The sequence below is a fragment of the Penicillium cataractarum genome (genome assembly GCF_028827025.1).
Source record: "Penicillium cataractarum strain IBT 29864 chromosome Unknown utg000001l, whole genome shotgun sequence".
In the NCBI taxonomy this organism is placed as follows: Eukaryota; Fungi; Ascomycota; class Eurotiomycetes; order Eurotiales; family Aspergillaceae; genus Penicillium; species Penicillium cataractarum.
This window is the reverse complement of record NW_026622737.1, coordinates 1,685,226-1,698,044: the sequence shown is the minus strand read 5'-3', so window position 1 is coordinate 1,698,044 and position 12,819 is coordinate 1,685,226. Positions and strand designations below refer to the sequence as shown.

At 48.4% G+C, this 12,819-nt stretch overlaps 5 protein-coding genes across 5 annotated transcripts; 3 read left to right on the top strand and 2 right to left on the bottom strand.

The window, feature by feature from the left end:
- Window positions 1–477: 477 nt before the first annotated feature.
- On the top strand, window positions 478–1,877 carry N7496_000569 (uncharacterized protein; the record flags this gene model as incomplete). The annotated part of the gene is made up of 3 exons (XM_056693500.1): window positions 478–494; window positions 577–1,334; window positions 1,465–1,877. 3 exons carry the CDS (start codon window positions 478–480, stop codon window positions 1,875–1,877), a joined length of 1,188 nt encoding a protein of 395 aa, XP_056560229.1.
- A 1,787-nt stretch (window positions 1,878–3,664) lies between these two features.
- N7496_000568 (uncharacterized protein) lies at window positions 3,665–4,264 on the bottom strand (the record flags this gene model as incomplete). Its single annotated transcript, XM_056693499.1, has 2 exons — window positions 3,665–3,783; window positions 3,871–4,264. The coding sequence occupies 2 exons, from the start codon at window positions 4,262–4,264 to the stop codon at window positions 3,665–3,667; spliced, it is 513 nt and encodes a 170-aa protein (XP_056560228.1).
- Window positions 4,265–5,828: 1,564 nt separating this feature from the next.
- Window positions 5,829–7,616, top strand: N7496_000567 (DUF4470 domain-containing protein; the record flags this gene model as incomplete). The annotated part of the gene is made up of 6 exons (XM_056693498.1): window positions 5,829–5,961; window positions 6,024–6,533; window positions 6,590–6,599; window positions 6,651–6,912; window positions 7,028–7,332; window positions 7,403–7,616. The coding sequence occupies 6 exons, from the start codon at window positions 5,829–5,831 to the stop codon at window positions 7,614–7,616; spliced, it is 1,434 nt and encodes a 477-aa protein (XP_056560227.1).
- A 715-nt stretch (window positions 7,617–8,331) lies between these two features.
- On the bottom strand, window positions 8,332–9,696 carry N7496_000566 (uncharacterized protein; the record flags this gene model as incomplete). Its single annotated transcript, XM_056693497.1, has 4 exons — window positions 8,332–8,804; window positions 8,860–8,927; window positions 8,983–9,125; window positions 9,187–9,696. 4 exons carry the CDS (start codon window positions 9,694–9,696, stop codon window positions 8,332–8,334), a joined length of 1,194 nt encoding a protein of 397 aa, XP_056560226.1.
- An 857-nt stretch (window positions 9,697–10,553) lies between these two features.
- On the top strand, window positions 10,554–12,325 carry N7496_000565 (putative GABA permease; the record flags this gene model as incomplete). The annotated part of the gene is made up of 5 exons (XM_056693496.1): window positions 10,554–10,664; window positions 10,718–10,902; window positions 10,960–11,039; window positions 11,096–11,476; window positions 11,535–12,325. 5 exons carry the CDS (start codon window positions 10,554–10,556, stop codon window positions 12,323–12,325), a joined length of 1,548 nt encoding a protein of 515 aa, XP_056560225.1.
- Window positions 12,326–12,819: the final 494 nt, after the last annotated feature.

The following is a 12,819-nucleotide window of genomic DNA, read 5'->3' as shown; positions in this document are numbered from 1 at the left end:
GACTTAGTATCAATATGGCAATTACAATATACCTAAGCTGCCCATCATAACTGAGAGCAGTGGCCTTACTCAGGCTTCCTTTGTTTGCTTGTTTCCATCATGAATGACTGGTTGAAGGCAATAGCGCCCAAATTATGCATAGCCTGACGCAGGATTATTGTCTTCTCCAGGTTACGCTTCATCTTCGTCCCAAAAGGGAAGTCAATAGGTAACAATCCCATTCTTCCGGCTTTCACCACCTCAAGGCAGCGAATAGCTCCATAGGCTGCCCTGGGTGTGTTTGCCGTTCCTCAGGTATAAATATTTCCTGCATCACCGTCCTTGCTCCGTTTATCCTCCTTTACAACTCCTCTACACTCAACACTCTTGCTTCTATCCCACTCCTACAATCTTGCTCTGACAATACCTTTCCAATCTCGACATACATACTCACACCTGGTCTCTCCAGCTGTCTTCCTTTCGACCTTTCAACCTCCAATGTCATCTTTCACCATGTACTATCCCACCGACACCTCTGGCAAGCAAGTCCAGCTCATCTTTTCTACTGGAATGACAACTCACTAATACTTCTCTCAGCCTGTATCCATACACCTCCTCTCTCCCCTTCAATATCAACCCCGACCCTGTTCTCTACTACGGGAACCCCCTCATCATGCCCGTCCTCGTCAACAACAATGAGCATGAGGGTGAACAGTCAATGCCTCGAGCTCCCTCTACCCAGTCCTACGCACCGGGTTGCTTCACCAACCTGCGGAATGAGAGCAATCAGCCTGTCGACCAGCAATCTCCCCTCCCAACTCACTCCATGCAACGTCTCCTCCCACGGCGTCGTCCATCTGAGTATCGTCCTTCCCTCAAGCTTCCTCCTGTCGATACTACATTCACTACATCCTCAGCCGACAAGCCTCTTCCCTCAATTGAGGCCATCTCTGGGATGACTCCGATGCCCTCGATGCCTGCCACAACTAGTATGGCTCCCCAGTGGTGCATGGGTCCCGCGCCGTCCATGGTCGCCATGCCTATTATGGCTCCAATGAATGGCCTACCTCCTCTACGGAGATGGAAAGCGCCAAACCCCATCACCACTGCTCCACCACCTGCGCCTTTCTCCGCGAGACCCAACACGAGAAAACGCATCATGATCAGCACTGGCCGGCCCACGACATCCCGTGGGCTGACCACAGCCAGCGTGGTGGACGGGCACCACCCCAAGTCCGAGGGAGCCTACTACCCTCCCACGAAGCGCATCAAGCGCGAGCCCACCGACGCCCCCAGCAAGCCATCCTGGGCAGTCCCCTCCGAAACCGACAACGCCTCCATTATCTCCCTGCCCCGTCCTCCGTTGCAAGAAGAGGTCAACCCTCGACCTCAACCTCCGGCAGAGGAGCGGGAGCAGACCAGCAGCACCTCCGGGGGCCACAAGAGCACCGACACCAGCCGCAGCAGCAGCTCCCCCTCTCACAGCACTGCCGGCATCTCTCGTGGCCCCCAGCCGCAACAGCAACCCCCCGCCATGCAGAACCCCCCCAGCACCCATCATCCCCGCCCCGCTGGAGCCCTTCCCCGAAGCGGGGACTATCATGAACTTCCCGCTTCCGCAAATCGACCACCAGGGACAGCGGCCCGCAGCGACAGCCGGTTACTACTCCTCTCTCGAGGATGATGCCCTGTACCAAACACAGGAGCCATCCGAGATTGAGGAGGCGTACCGTGCTGCGCTGCGGGTCCGCGAGAGGGTGGACTGGGACTGTAGGCGGTTGGGGCTGCGGCTGCGGTATCTGCGTCGGTGCCGGGCGAGGATGTCGGAGCGGAGTTGGCAGATGAGGGAGAGTGAGTGGGAGCGGGATGACTTTGTGGAGCAGGCTTACGGTCGCTGAGTGGATGGGGGAGGTGAAGGAGATGGTTAGGTCAGGGACTTGTGGATGAGAGGTTGATGTTGTTGATCTGAGATTGGTGATGAGAAGTGACGAGTGCGAGGGGGTTTCTAGGTCTTACTTTTTGCCCGCGGTTATGAATTTCTTTGTTTTTGGAGATAGGCATGTTTTTGCGGTGGTTATTCTTTTTTTTTCCTTGTTCATGTCGATGATACTGCTTTCCCTAGTAGATAAGTTTTTTTTTTCTTGATTTCAACTTTGTTTTTCTGGAGATGATATTTCTTTCTGGGTACCATTTTGTTTGCTGCAGCGGTGGTTTTCTTTTTTTATTCATTGATATTCCCAATTTATTTCTATGGCGATGAGCTTTCTTTCTTTTGAATAAACAGTTTTTTTGCTAGCGGAGTTATTTTAAGCATACATTTAAAGTTTATACCTACATTACGGATAACCTTATGTCTGGAGCAATGATGGCCTCTTCCATTCTACTAAATTTGCCCCTAGTCTACCGATCGTTCTCGTTGTAACCAGGATGTACCTAATGTAGTTGTGTACCTATCTGTATCCAAACCTCTCATTAGCTTATTCTCTCGTTTAATATACCTAGGTCACGACCGCTTCATATCCACATCATGAACACCTTGATGTCGCCAGAATTCGAACCATGGAATGGCTAGGTGATGCCTATTTTGAACTTGAAAATTACGAATAGGCAGATACTATGCTACTGCGAGCCGCCAAAGCTCTCAAAAACACACTTAGTCTAACACATGATGGCACCCTCTCGACCTTAGAAAGATATGCAGACGCTCTTGACAAACAAGAAATACAGCTTGGAAAAGCCTGTTCTGAGAGAGATAATACAAGGTCAGGGGCCGTAGCATCTGAATGCAGAAGTAATGAGCGAAAAACTGGAGGAATTGCTGTCGCGCCAACATGAACAATCGAGAGGTAGAGGTTCTCGGTATTTCAATCCCTCCTATTCGCCGCAACGGGACACCGATTCGATGTATTCGTCTCAATGGGGAGAGTCAACAATAAAGAGGAAGAAGCCGAGTTTATGGAAACGACTCAAGTATGGGATAAGGGACTAATTAGAATTCCGTTTTGTGACCATGTTCTTGACCTATTGCATGATACCTGTTTTATCGATCTTGAAGTTCTGTGCTATGTACGAAGCATGATTTGCTCAATAAATCGATTTTCTCTCTCGTTCCAATATGAGGTGGTTCAAATATGGAAACCGGGGAAAGAAACAAAGCTTGACCGCGGAGTAAAGACTAGCAGCTTGACCTCATTCTACTACGTATTCATCCATGTCACCTCAGATCGTGTGATACCCAAGGGGTAGCGCCCACCAAGATTTGACCCCAATAAGACACATACGACTCATAAGCTATGCGCCAGTCAGCAGTAAATTACTACAGTAGGTAACCAAATGTGGAATTCTCACTCCTCCATGTTCTTCTACTTCTACCTCTAACCTAGGATATCCGGTCCTGCAATGGGATGACTCTTTGCCACCCTTGACGTTCCTTGGGTATTTGGTCTATTTTTGAGATTAAATCGACTTCGAGGATTTACTACACAACACGGCATTAAATAAGTAGTTCAATCATATATAGAGATCATTTATTAGAAGTAAAACCCCCAGTCTATTACATGTGAGTGAATACACCTACTCCAGCCAGGCATTAACTCTTAAGGGAACGATAATAGTAGAAAAGCTGAAGTCTCCTCTATCGCAGAAAACTTGAGAAGAAAAGCCCATCACCAAATCCAAGTGCTCCCTACGAGCTCTTAAAAACAGCATTCAACTGAACCTGATCACACCCATCCGGCACCCCGTTCCCTGCAGTAGTGTCTTGATAAAATAACTCCAACAGCGACGTACCCTGGCCCGGACAAACTAAACAACAATGAAAAAAATTAGCCTAATTCACCACCAAAAAGTAAAGCACACTGTATGTCATAGACAAAGAAGTCCATAACTTACCTAACCACCCGCCCCATCTCTCACTATCCACCTCCAAAACCCCACCCTCCGCAATATTAAACCCCGTACTAACCGTAGCCCCCGCACTAGGGCTCACGCTAACCTCCACATTTCCCTGCACAGTATGCCCAGTTACCAACGCCAGCGCCCAGGGTGCCTTGTTAGGTGCCTCGTAGTGCACAGTCGTGTTGGAGAGGTCGAACGTTGCGGCATTTGCGGGGTCGCGGAAGACGGGGTTGCTATTTAGCGGGCCTGTGGATTGGGTGGAGAGATAGAGGTTGTTGCGGGCGGTGTTGGCGCTAGATGTCACTAGGTTGAAGGATTTGTTGACTGGGGCGGCGGTTGTTAAGGAGAGGGATTGGAGGAGGAATGGAAGGAGGTAGAGGAGGTTCATTGTGGGTTGGTTGGTCGGATGGTGTGATTATTTGAAGAGTGAAGGGGACGAGGAGTGGTAGACTGGAGTAGACGAAGGGTAGTTCGGGGAGAAAGTATAAAGACAAAGGATAAAGAAACAATGAAGATCTAAGTAGACGAAGATACCTGCTGAATGACGGGATCGTGACGCTCTTATTTATCCACCAGCCGGCTTATGGAGTAGTTATACCGGGCTTTCCGTAGGCGTAACCCTTATGAATATCGTGATTCAGCCCGCCTACAAGTCATTGATCTTCGTTGTGGCACCGCAAGTGGCAAATGGGGGGTAAATAGTGGCCTCGGGATCCTGCAGATCAGCGGAGCCAAGCCGGAAATCTCCCAACCTCCCTGTTATATGGTGGGTCGCTTCGGGAAGCGGTCGGTAGTCAAGGAAGAGTATGGAGTATAAAGGTAAGACATGGTGTTTTGTGTCTATGTGTATCCATGGGAAGGGTTTTGTTGGATGAGCTAGTTGTCTACTGTATTTAGAGACGGGCACGGTGGTGATTCGTTCTCCAAGTTGGAGCAGAATTTGGTTGTTTGGACGATCTCCACGGCTAAGCTCCGAGCCTCCGACCCAGTTACATCATGCAGCCCCACGGATAGATCCTATCGCAAGAGCCGCTCAGAGTTAGTTCACCATTTACTTTCAATTCTTTGTACTGAGATCTCTCGAATGACCAACGACCTAGTTCAGCTTGATAGGTCTACGTTGCTTGAAAGATACCTAGCGGGGAACCCTGGCGACTAAGCCCCCAACAGTTGGACCGACCGACTAGCATCTAAGAAGATTTCAAAAATTGTTGGATAACACGCCCATCGAGGTGTCTTATCCTTATTTTCAAAGGTATTAAGATCCCACGGTTAAGATCCTCCGTGGGCTGGCTCTAAAGCTCAGCTCGGAAGAGCCTCATTTGGGACACGATAATCTTTGCCTACGTGATTGATTCCCCGCTTTATCATGTACAGAAGTTACGTACTTTAATCCAACCAACACTTGGGCACGTATGCATATGAGTGTTGGCGTTGTGAGCTTGCTTCTGATGGTTCTGATTGCAGGGGTGTCGACCTATAGCATCTAGCTAGATCCCGCCTCAGTTCTTCTTATATACCTCTCTCCTACATCCCCCAAGTTCTGCTCTTCTCCATGACTTATTGATTCAAAACCTTGGCTGGAAATATCTTTGAATATTTCTTAGCATCTCATGTGCCTTACCTAAATTACATTCAACGCATTTCGAACCGAAACAAAACGAAGCGTAATGTCCACCTCCAAATTCATATGTACCAACTGGGACCCCGATCAGACAACTTGCACAAAAGAAGGCAGATACACGTGCAAAAACTGCTTTCTCGTAACCGTCAGTACATTTGAAAGTACCTCTAAAGTCGAGTGTCATATGTGTCCTGACAGGAATTTATAGTACTGTGGTCCAACATGCCAAAAGACCCACTGGCCTCGTCATAGGCTTGAATGTAGGTCAGCTTTGGGTAAGGCAATATGGCAACCGGCCTGGATTCTCGAGCATAGAAAACCTGCATTCATGGGTGATGGCATCGGGGTACAGTTTGGAGGCACGAAGTATCTCTGGGGTAACGTCCCTGCATTCGACATTCTTGAAATGGCATCGAATGAAGGAGAGACATATGCTGGAGATCTTCACCTCCTATTCGCAGGTCCGTCATGAGGCTCTAGTTATGTTCCAGGGGGTTCATGACTAAGATAACTTGAACAATAGCCTCAGGCGACCTTCGCAATGTCATCAAGACAATCGCTCACCTTCCGAGCAGTTATGACCATTCTCTCGAAATCACAATCAATGACCGAGATCTTGACATAGCTGCTCGTAACTTGATCTTCCTTCTCGTTGCACTGATTGTCGAGAATCGCGATGAAGCTATCGATTGCATCATTCATCTCTGGTACTCGGCTCTCGTCCGCGTCTCTGATATTGAAATTCTCAACAATCAAATTCGGCCCCTGATTCAAGATGTTTGTGAAAAGGTCAAAAGCAAGTCACCTAAAACCATTTTAGGGAAGACGTGGACATTTGGAAAGCGCAATTTGAGAATTGTTCTGCAGCAAACATCATGGAATCGTCTTTTATCCTTTTTTGACAAGCCAGTCGGCTTAACGGCCGAAATGGCATCTCAAATCCGAGCAGACAATACCCTAGCTCACTCGAGAAGGGACTATCGCGATCGATATATGACATACCTTACACCCCCCAACGAATCTCATTCCACAAGTTTCGCCAGGATGGGCTTTTGCTTCCGTTCGGATTTCCTCGTCATGATTTTACAGAGCCAAACCCGTACGTCACCGGAGCAAGTACAGGATTTGAAGTTATACTGACCTATAATAGGACTTTCTTTCAAACCATTGATATGTGGCCGATGAAAGACAACGCAGATCCTCACCATGGGTGGTCTTTAGAAGAGGTTTCCAATACATCAAGTGGAGCCGCAACTGCTGATACTTACGGCAAACTTTTCTTCTATATTCGCGGCGTTCTTGATTCCTTTCTAGATCGAGTTTCAGATCTGAGAGTTTCCTTCAAACTTCTCAATTTTGATGCCTTTGACCTCCCTGATCACCTGGATGCCGGTTCCTTTAGTCGAATTGATGTGAGTAGCGAATACCTGATTGTCTCCTATTTTTACCCAGTGTGCCGCTGCAAAAGGAGATAGATATTTCAGTGGGAGTCCTTACTTATGGCAAAAAACTAATCTCACTCTATAGGTATCAAACATCTCGGATATTGGCTGGTTGGGAATACACCGCACGCTGTATTTGATGGTGCCCTTACTTCAGACTCCTGCGCAAAACCCACACGCCACCTTGATCACCCTCTTTATGAACGCCGTGGATGAGACACTGACAGTTGAAGACCAAATGCAGGGTCTGACTCCAAACAGCCGAGCAACGAAGACTCTACTCCAATACCTTCCCCCGACAGGAAAGCCAAGTTCTACGCATGATCCTACGTTGATCAAATTTTCATATGGTCGGGAACTTGTCGGAACATATGACCATATATTTGAAAGGTATTTAGACACGATGTTATTGATAGATATCATCCAAATTGACAACGCTCCGTGCTAATACTGATAATAGATACATGAGAAAGTTTGAGATCCGCAAGGCCGGTGACCTTCTCGGCGCGATGATGAAGGAAAACCACACTATCATTGAGAAATGGCCGTATAGGTTGAAACTTCGACCAGGTCAACCTGGAGCTCAAGATGAGTTTGACCGGCGCATGAGAGATGGCGTTTCGGGGAAGGAGCGATATGTTGAGTGGAAGAGAGTCCATCAAGGTATCTTGTAAAGAGGACCAAGCCTATCTATGTTTTAGCTATCTCTTCTACTGATTCTCTAGTGCAAATACATCATTCCGATTCTCCAATCCCTGAATCCGGCATCCACCCACTATTTTTATATAGTCCCTAGGAATAGAACCGGTACCGCTTTGTCAATAAACTCAAGATAGAAATCGTCGCCGCGGGTATCATGACCGTCAATGGCTTTCATATTCATCTTTAGCGTATTGATCTTCAATTGATATACCAGAAAGCAATCCAACCTTACCTGGTAGCCTAGTAGTATATTATAATGACCACATGCGAATCCTAGTTGTTATATGTCCGTCTTCATCTGCTTTTGTGATTCGCTAGCCTGTTCGTACGTGGTAAGATGTAACTAGCCATTTCAGGCAGCATAAATAGGCTAAGACGTTCGGTTGGCTGAATCTAGCCTCTGCCGCCTATGTCTCGTATTTTGGTAGCTGTTAACGTGGCTCCTCAGATACTGCACCGAATAGAGGTACAAGGTGGACGCGGGGATCCCAGTCGATCTCGACCGAATTTCGTAGGATATGCGCACAGTTCGGTCATCTCAGCGCCACGGGTAGGATCACCATCTAAACCTGATAGCATATTGGTAATTCTAGAACCTCTCCAGTCGTGACACACATTATCCATGATCAGCGTTGATCTACTCAATAGTTCTATCAAATACTCCATCTTGTTTACTGTATATACCCCTCAAAGGCGGTTCCAATGATCATGCTCCTCAACCTCCACCGTGACATCCACTGTCTTTAGCACCGCACCCTTCCCTTGAGCATCCTGCGTCAAATGCCTCGTACTCTCCGTCCCCTCACTCGAACTAGACTGCCTAGCATCATCCTCATTCTGATTCAAATTCCGACCTGACGTAACCTCAGTGATAACCCCGGTCTGACCTCCCCACCCATCAAACATTGACCGCCCATTCTTTTTCGACCGCCCACGCGACCGTGACCGCGAGTGCGACTGGCTTGCTCCGGAGGAAGATTGATTGATATATCCGCTGACCTTGGTCTGTGGGAGCTCGAGCCCGATTGCGTCGGGAATTTGGGTGGTGGTTAGGCCTGAGTGTAGGCCGGCGAAGATGTGGTAGAGGGTTGGGACGCAGGCGATTACGACTGTTGTGAGCATCATTGCCTGGCCAATCACTTCCCAGTTGACGATATCCCCTATATGCTTGTCAGATAATTGGCGGGGTGGAAAGGGAATGGAGAGGTCACGAACAGGAGACGTCGGTTGAGTGGACGAATGAAGGTAGAAGAGCTAGATGGGCGATTCCGAGGCCGACGATACTGTGATTATTTAGTCAATTTTTTTGAAACCTCTCTGGAGTCAATGCTAACATACAGTAGGCGCGAAGAGAAGGAGGACAGGATCTTCACCCGTTTGGACAGGACCATCTGGACATTCCGCATCATAAGGAACGGTAGGACAACGATGCTAACCTCTGTGAGGATGTTGAGGACTGCGATCGGGTAGAATATGGCTCCCTGTTTGAGATTAGATGATTATTAGAGTCTATTTTGGCTCAGTTTCCTGGTGTATACTAACCTGTCCAGCACATCGCTTCGGGGAGTATAGCCACGGAGCGGGCATTTCACACTGAAAGGCTATACCAAATACTGCGAAGATCGCCCAACCGACAACTATACCAGCAGTGATAACACAGCTGCGACGCAGACTCTTGCTCGGCGTTAACTTCCAAACTAGCAGAATGGTCGACATTTTGGAAAGCGACAAGACAATGATGAGCAGAATGTGAGCAGCAAAAGCGAACTTGTTCCAGGCTTGGATATCGCCATCGCTAAGTCGTGCCTCGTGCTTCCCCAATCCATTATCAACTCCCTTTTGTAAGACAACGACTTGAATAATTGAAAGAACCAAAGCTGCCCAGATGGGAGTATTGACCGCTGTCCGTCGCTGCTTGAAATAAATGGCCGAACTGAACTTAGCCAGCACAAATATTATGGCCACAATCAAAAGGGACACCGAGGTCAAGGTGATGATAGTACCGCGATTATCGCTTGACAGGGCCTGAAAGGCGTTCGTTTGGTCGGCCATCGTACCATGACATCGTCTTCAAAGGGTTTGAAAACTTGCAGAGATGGGGCGCCAGCATATAATAATAAGAATCTACTTCTCGCATCCCTGACACCAATTCTTTCTGCTGAAAACTTTACAATCCTTGTTCTTTCTTCGAGTCCGGCTCTTAGTCCCTGCAAGTGCAGGGGGGCACACGAGGTGGCTGCTGGTTTGGCGTGGTGCCATAGCATTTCATCGGGTGCAAGGATACCAATCCTTCCAATACACTACGATATCGGTTAAATTGTACAATTGAGCAAAGGTACCACTGGTTTGTCCGATATGGCTCCGATAATGGAATTGTCCAAACATATGGCCCCAAACAGACCCGAGATCGTGGGGGTGGGGGCGTCGGAGTTCCATCCAAAAGGTTTATAAGGCCGCGTCAACTGCGCTAGAAAAGACCGGCTTCCTTTACTAGGCCCTAAAGAACATTAGCGGCCCACGAGAAAGCGCGGAGACCGGACCGTGCCATATTGATTATGTGGCCCAGTGGCCCCAATGATCTCCGGAGAGTCCAGATGCAGCACTAGATTGCACCGGTCTTGTTACTAGAAATGCCAACGACAAGGGTATGCGTCGAAGCGAAGAGCACTGTCTCAACGCGGCGTAACGACTCGCATCCAAAGTGCCGACTATTCGTTTCGAAATTATTTTGCAATCAAGATCCCTGTCTAGCCCCTGTTTCTGGAAATGAGGAGACAAAGATAGTCCCCAAATACTTCTTGCCTGCCTCGGGCCCTCGGGTCGACTCGCCAATTTTCTATCGACTTTTTTTTTCTTTTCTCTTCTTCTTCAACCTTCAACTACTAGTCTCTCCTTAACAGTATTTTAATATGCAGGAAGAGATGGAAATGAAGAGTGGGAGTGCTGTGCGATCAGGGCCAGTAAGAAGTGGAAATGGTGGCTATGAGAGCGTTACAGTGCGAGAGAAACAACAATTGGAGGTAAAATGACAAGCATTCTAATTGACCTTCACAAAGTCTAATCGTTCAAACAGAGATATCTCAACTTCTTCTCATCGGTCGCGTTCTCCGCTTGCCTGCTTGCCACTTGGGAATCGGCCGGTGGTAGTTTGCAAGCCGGACTGTACAATGGCGGTCCTGCAGCGATCGTTTATGGAATTATCTTGAGCACCTTGGGCAATCTGGCCATTGCATGCTCTTTAGCTGAGCTTGCCTCCTTGTAGGTGCCCAATTGATTTTTCTATGACAACCTCAGTGCTAACCTCGGGCTGAACAGACACCCAACTGCAGGTGCTCAATATCACTGGAGCTATTTCCTCGCCCCTCGTGGTCGTCGATTCATCAGTTTCTTCCAGGGTGAGCACGTGTTCTGCTATTTCTCTTCGTTTATAGCCGCATACTAAACATATCAGGCTGGGTCACCGTCTTCTCCTGGGCTGCTCTCGTCTGCATCGCCCCATACTTCATCGGAACCCAAATTCAGGGCCTGGTTGTTCTGGCGTACCCCGAATATGAGCTTGTGAGATGGCGCAGTACGCTGCTCATGTGGGCAGTTGCAATCATCCCGGTTGGTATCAATATATTTGCGCGTCGCATTCTGGGAGCAATCGAGGTTGCTGCGGGCATCATGCATGTCGTCTTCCTACCAGTTACCATCGCAGTCTTGGTTATCCTCGCCCCTCGAAACCCCAACGAATATGTCTGGGAAACCTTTGTCGGCGGCTTGAGTGGCTGGGAGAATTTTGGAGCTGTGTTCTCTGTCGGTCTTCTCGGTGTTATTACACCCTTGGCTGGTACGTTCCCTCCCTCCACTATCAGCATAGGTATTCATTCTAATCCACATACCAACAGGTGTTGACGGCGTAATCCACATGGCCGAAGAAGTCAAGAATGCCAAAGTAGTCGTCCCCCGATCCATGATCTACGGCACCCTGATCAACGGCGTCATGGCATTCGGCTACCTGATCGCCGTCCTCTACTGCATGGGTGACTACGTGGAAGCACTTACCAGTGCAACCGGCTACCCCATCATCACAATCGTCTACCAAGCAACCGGGTCCAAGCCAGCCACCTACGTCCTCATGGCATTGGGTATGCTCCCAGGCTGGATTGCCCTTTTCAACGGCCTCGCCTCCGTCACACGTCTCACCTGGGCGTTCGCTCGAGACAACGGACTCCCCTTCTCCGACTTCTTTGCCCGTGTCGACCCAACCTATAAGATCCCCCTCCGTGCCTTATTCCTAGTTGCATCATGCATCTTCGCACTCTCATTCATTGTGATCGGATCTACCGCTGCTTTCAACGCCATTCTCTCCCTCAGCACCCTCGGTCTCTATATTTCCTATCTTATCCCTCTCGTCCTCCTGGTCGTGAAGCGGCTCACCGCCCCCCAGGATATTCCTCAGGGAACCTTTAGTTTGGGCAAGCTCGGCCTGCCCATGAACCTTGTTGCCATTCTCTTTGCGACTTATTTCGCCATTTTCCTTCCTTTCCCGTCGACATTGCCCGTTACCGCGGAGAATATGAACTACGCTGGACCCGTGCTTGGATTTGTTATGTTGTTTGCTTGTGGAGATTGGATTGTTCGTGGACGGCATAAGTGGGAAGGCCCAACTATGAGGCCTTATGATCGCACCGAGTAAAACTCGGGAGGTGTGAATTGATGGAATAGGGCTGAAAAGTTGCTAATGTTGTGCCAGGGTAAAATCTGTCTGATTAACCAGTGCCAGCTGATCAGGTAGAGAGTTTAGTACCAAATGCATAGCTTAATAGACCCGAACTAGTTGTAACCCAAATTGACATGTACTTATACCACGGAATTGAAACTTCAAATATTCAGAGAAAACTTTAGAAGGGGGGTTTCAATCATGAGTTCAGCTCCCACCCAACGTCTCCGGATCATAGTGACCCATCTCTGACTCTATACTAAGTAAGCGGAGATAATAATTCAAACCGGCTCCTAGTTCCTAGTTGCTAGCACTAGGGCTCCTATTGCAAAAGCAATCTCCCTGTCCTAACCGTTTAACAAGACAGTCTCTATACTTCCATTCACAAGCAGCAAGCAACGGATCTTGAAAAGCCCTTTTCCTTAGAAAAGGAAGAAAAGTGACCCGATAAGTTCGAAATCGCGCTAATT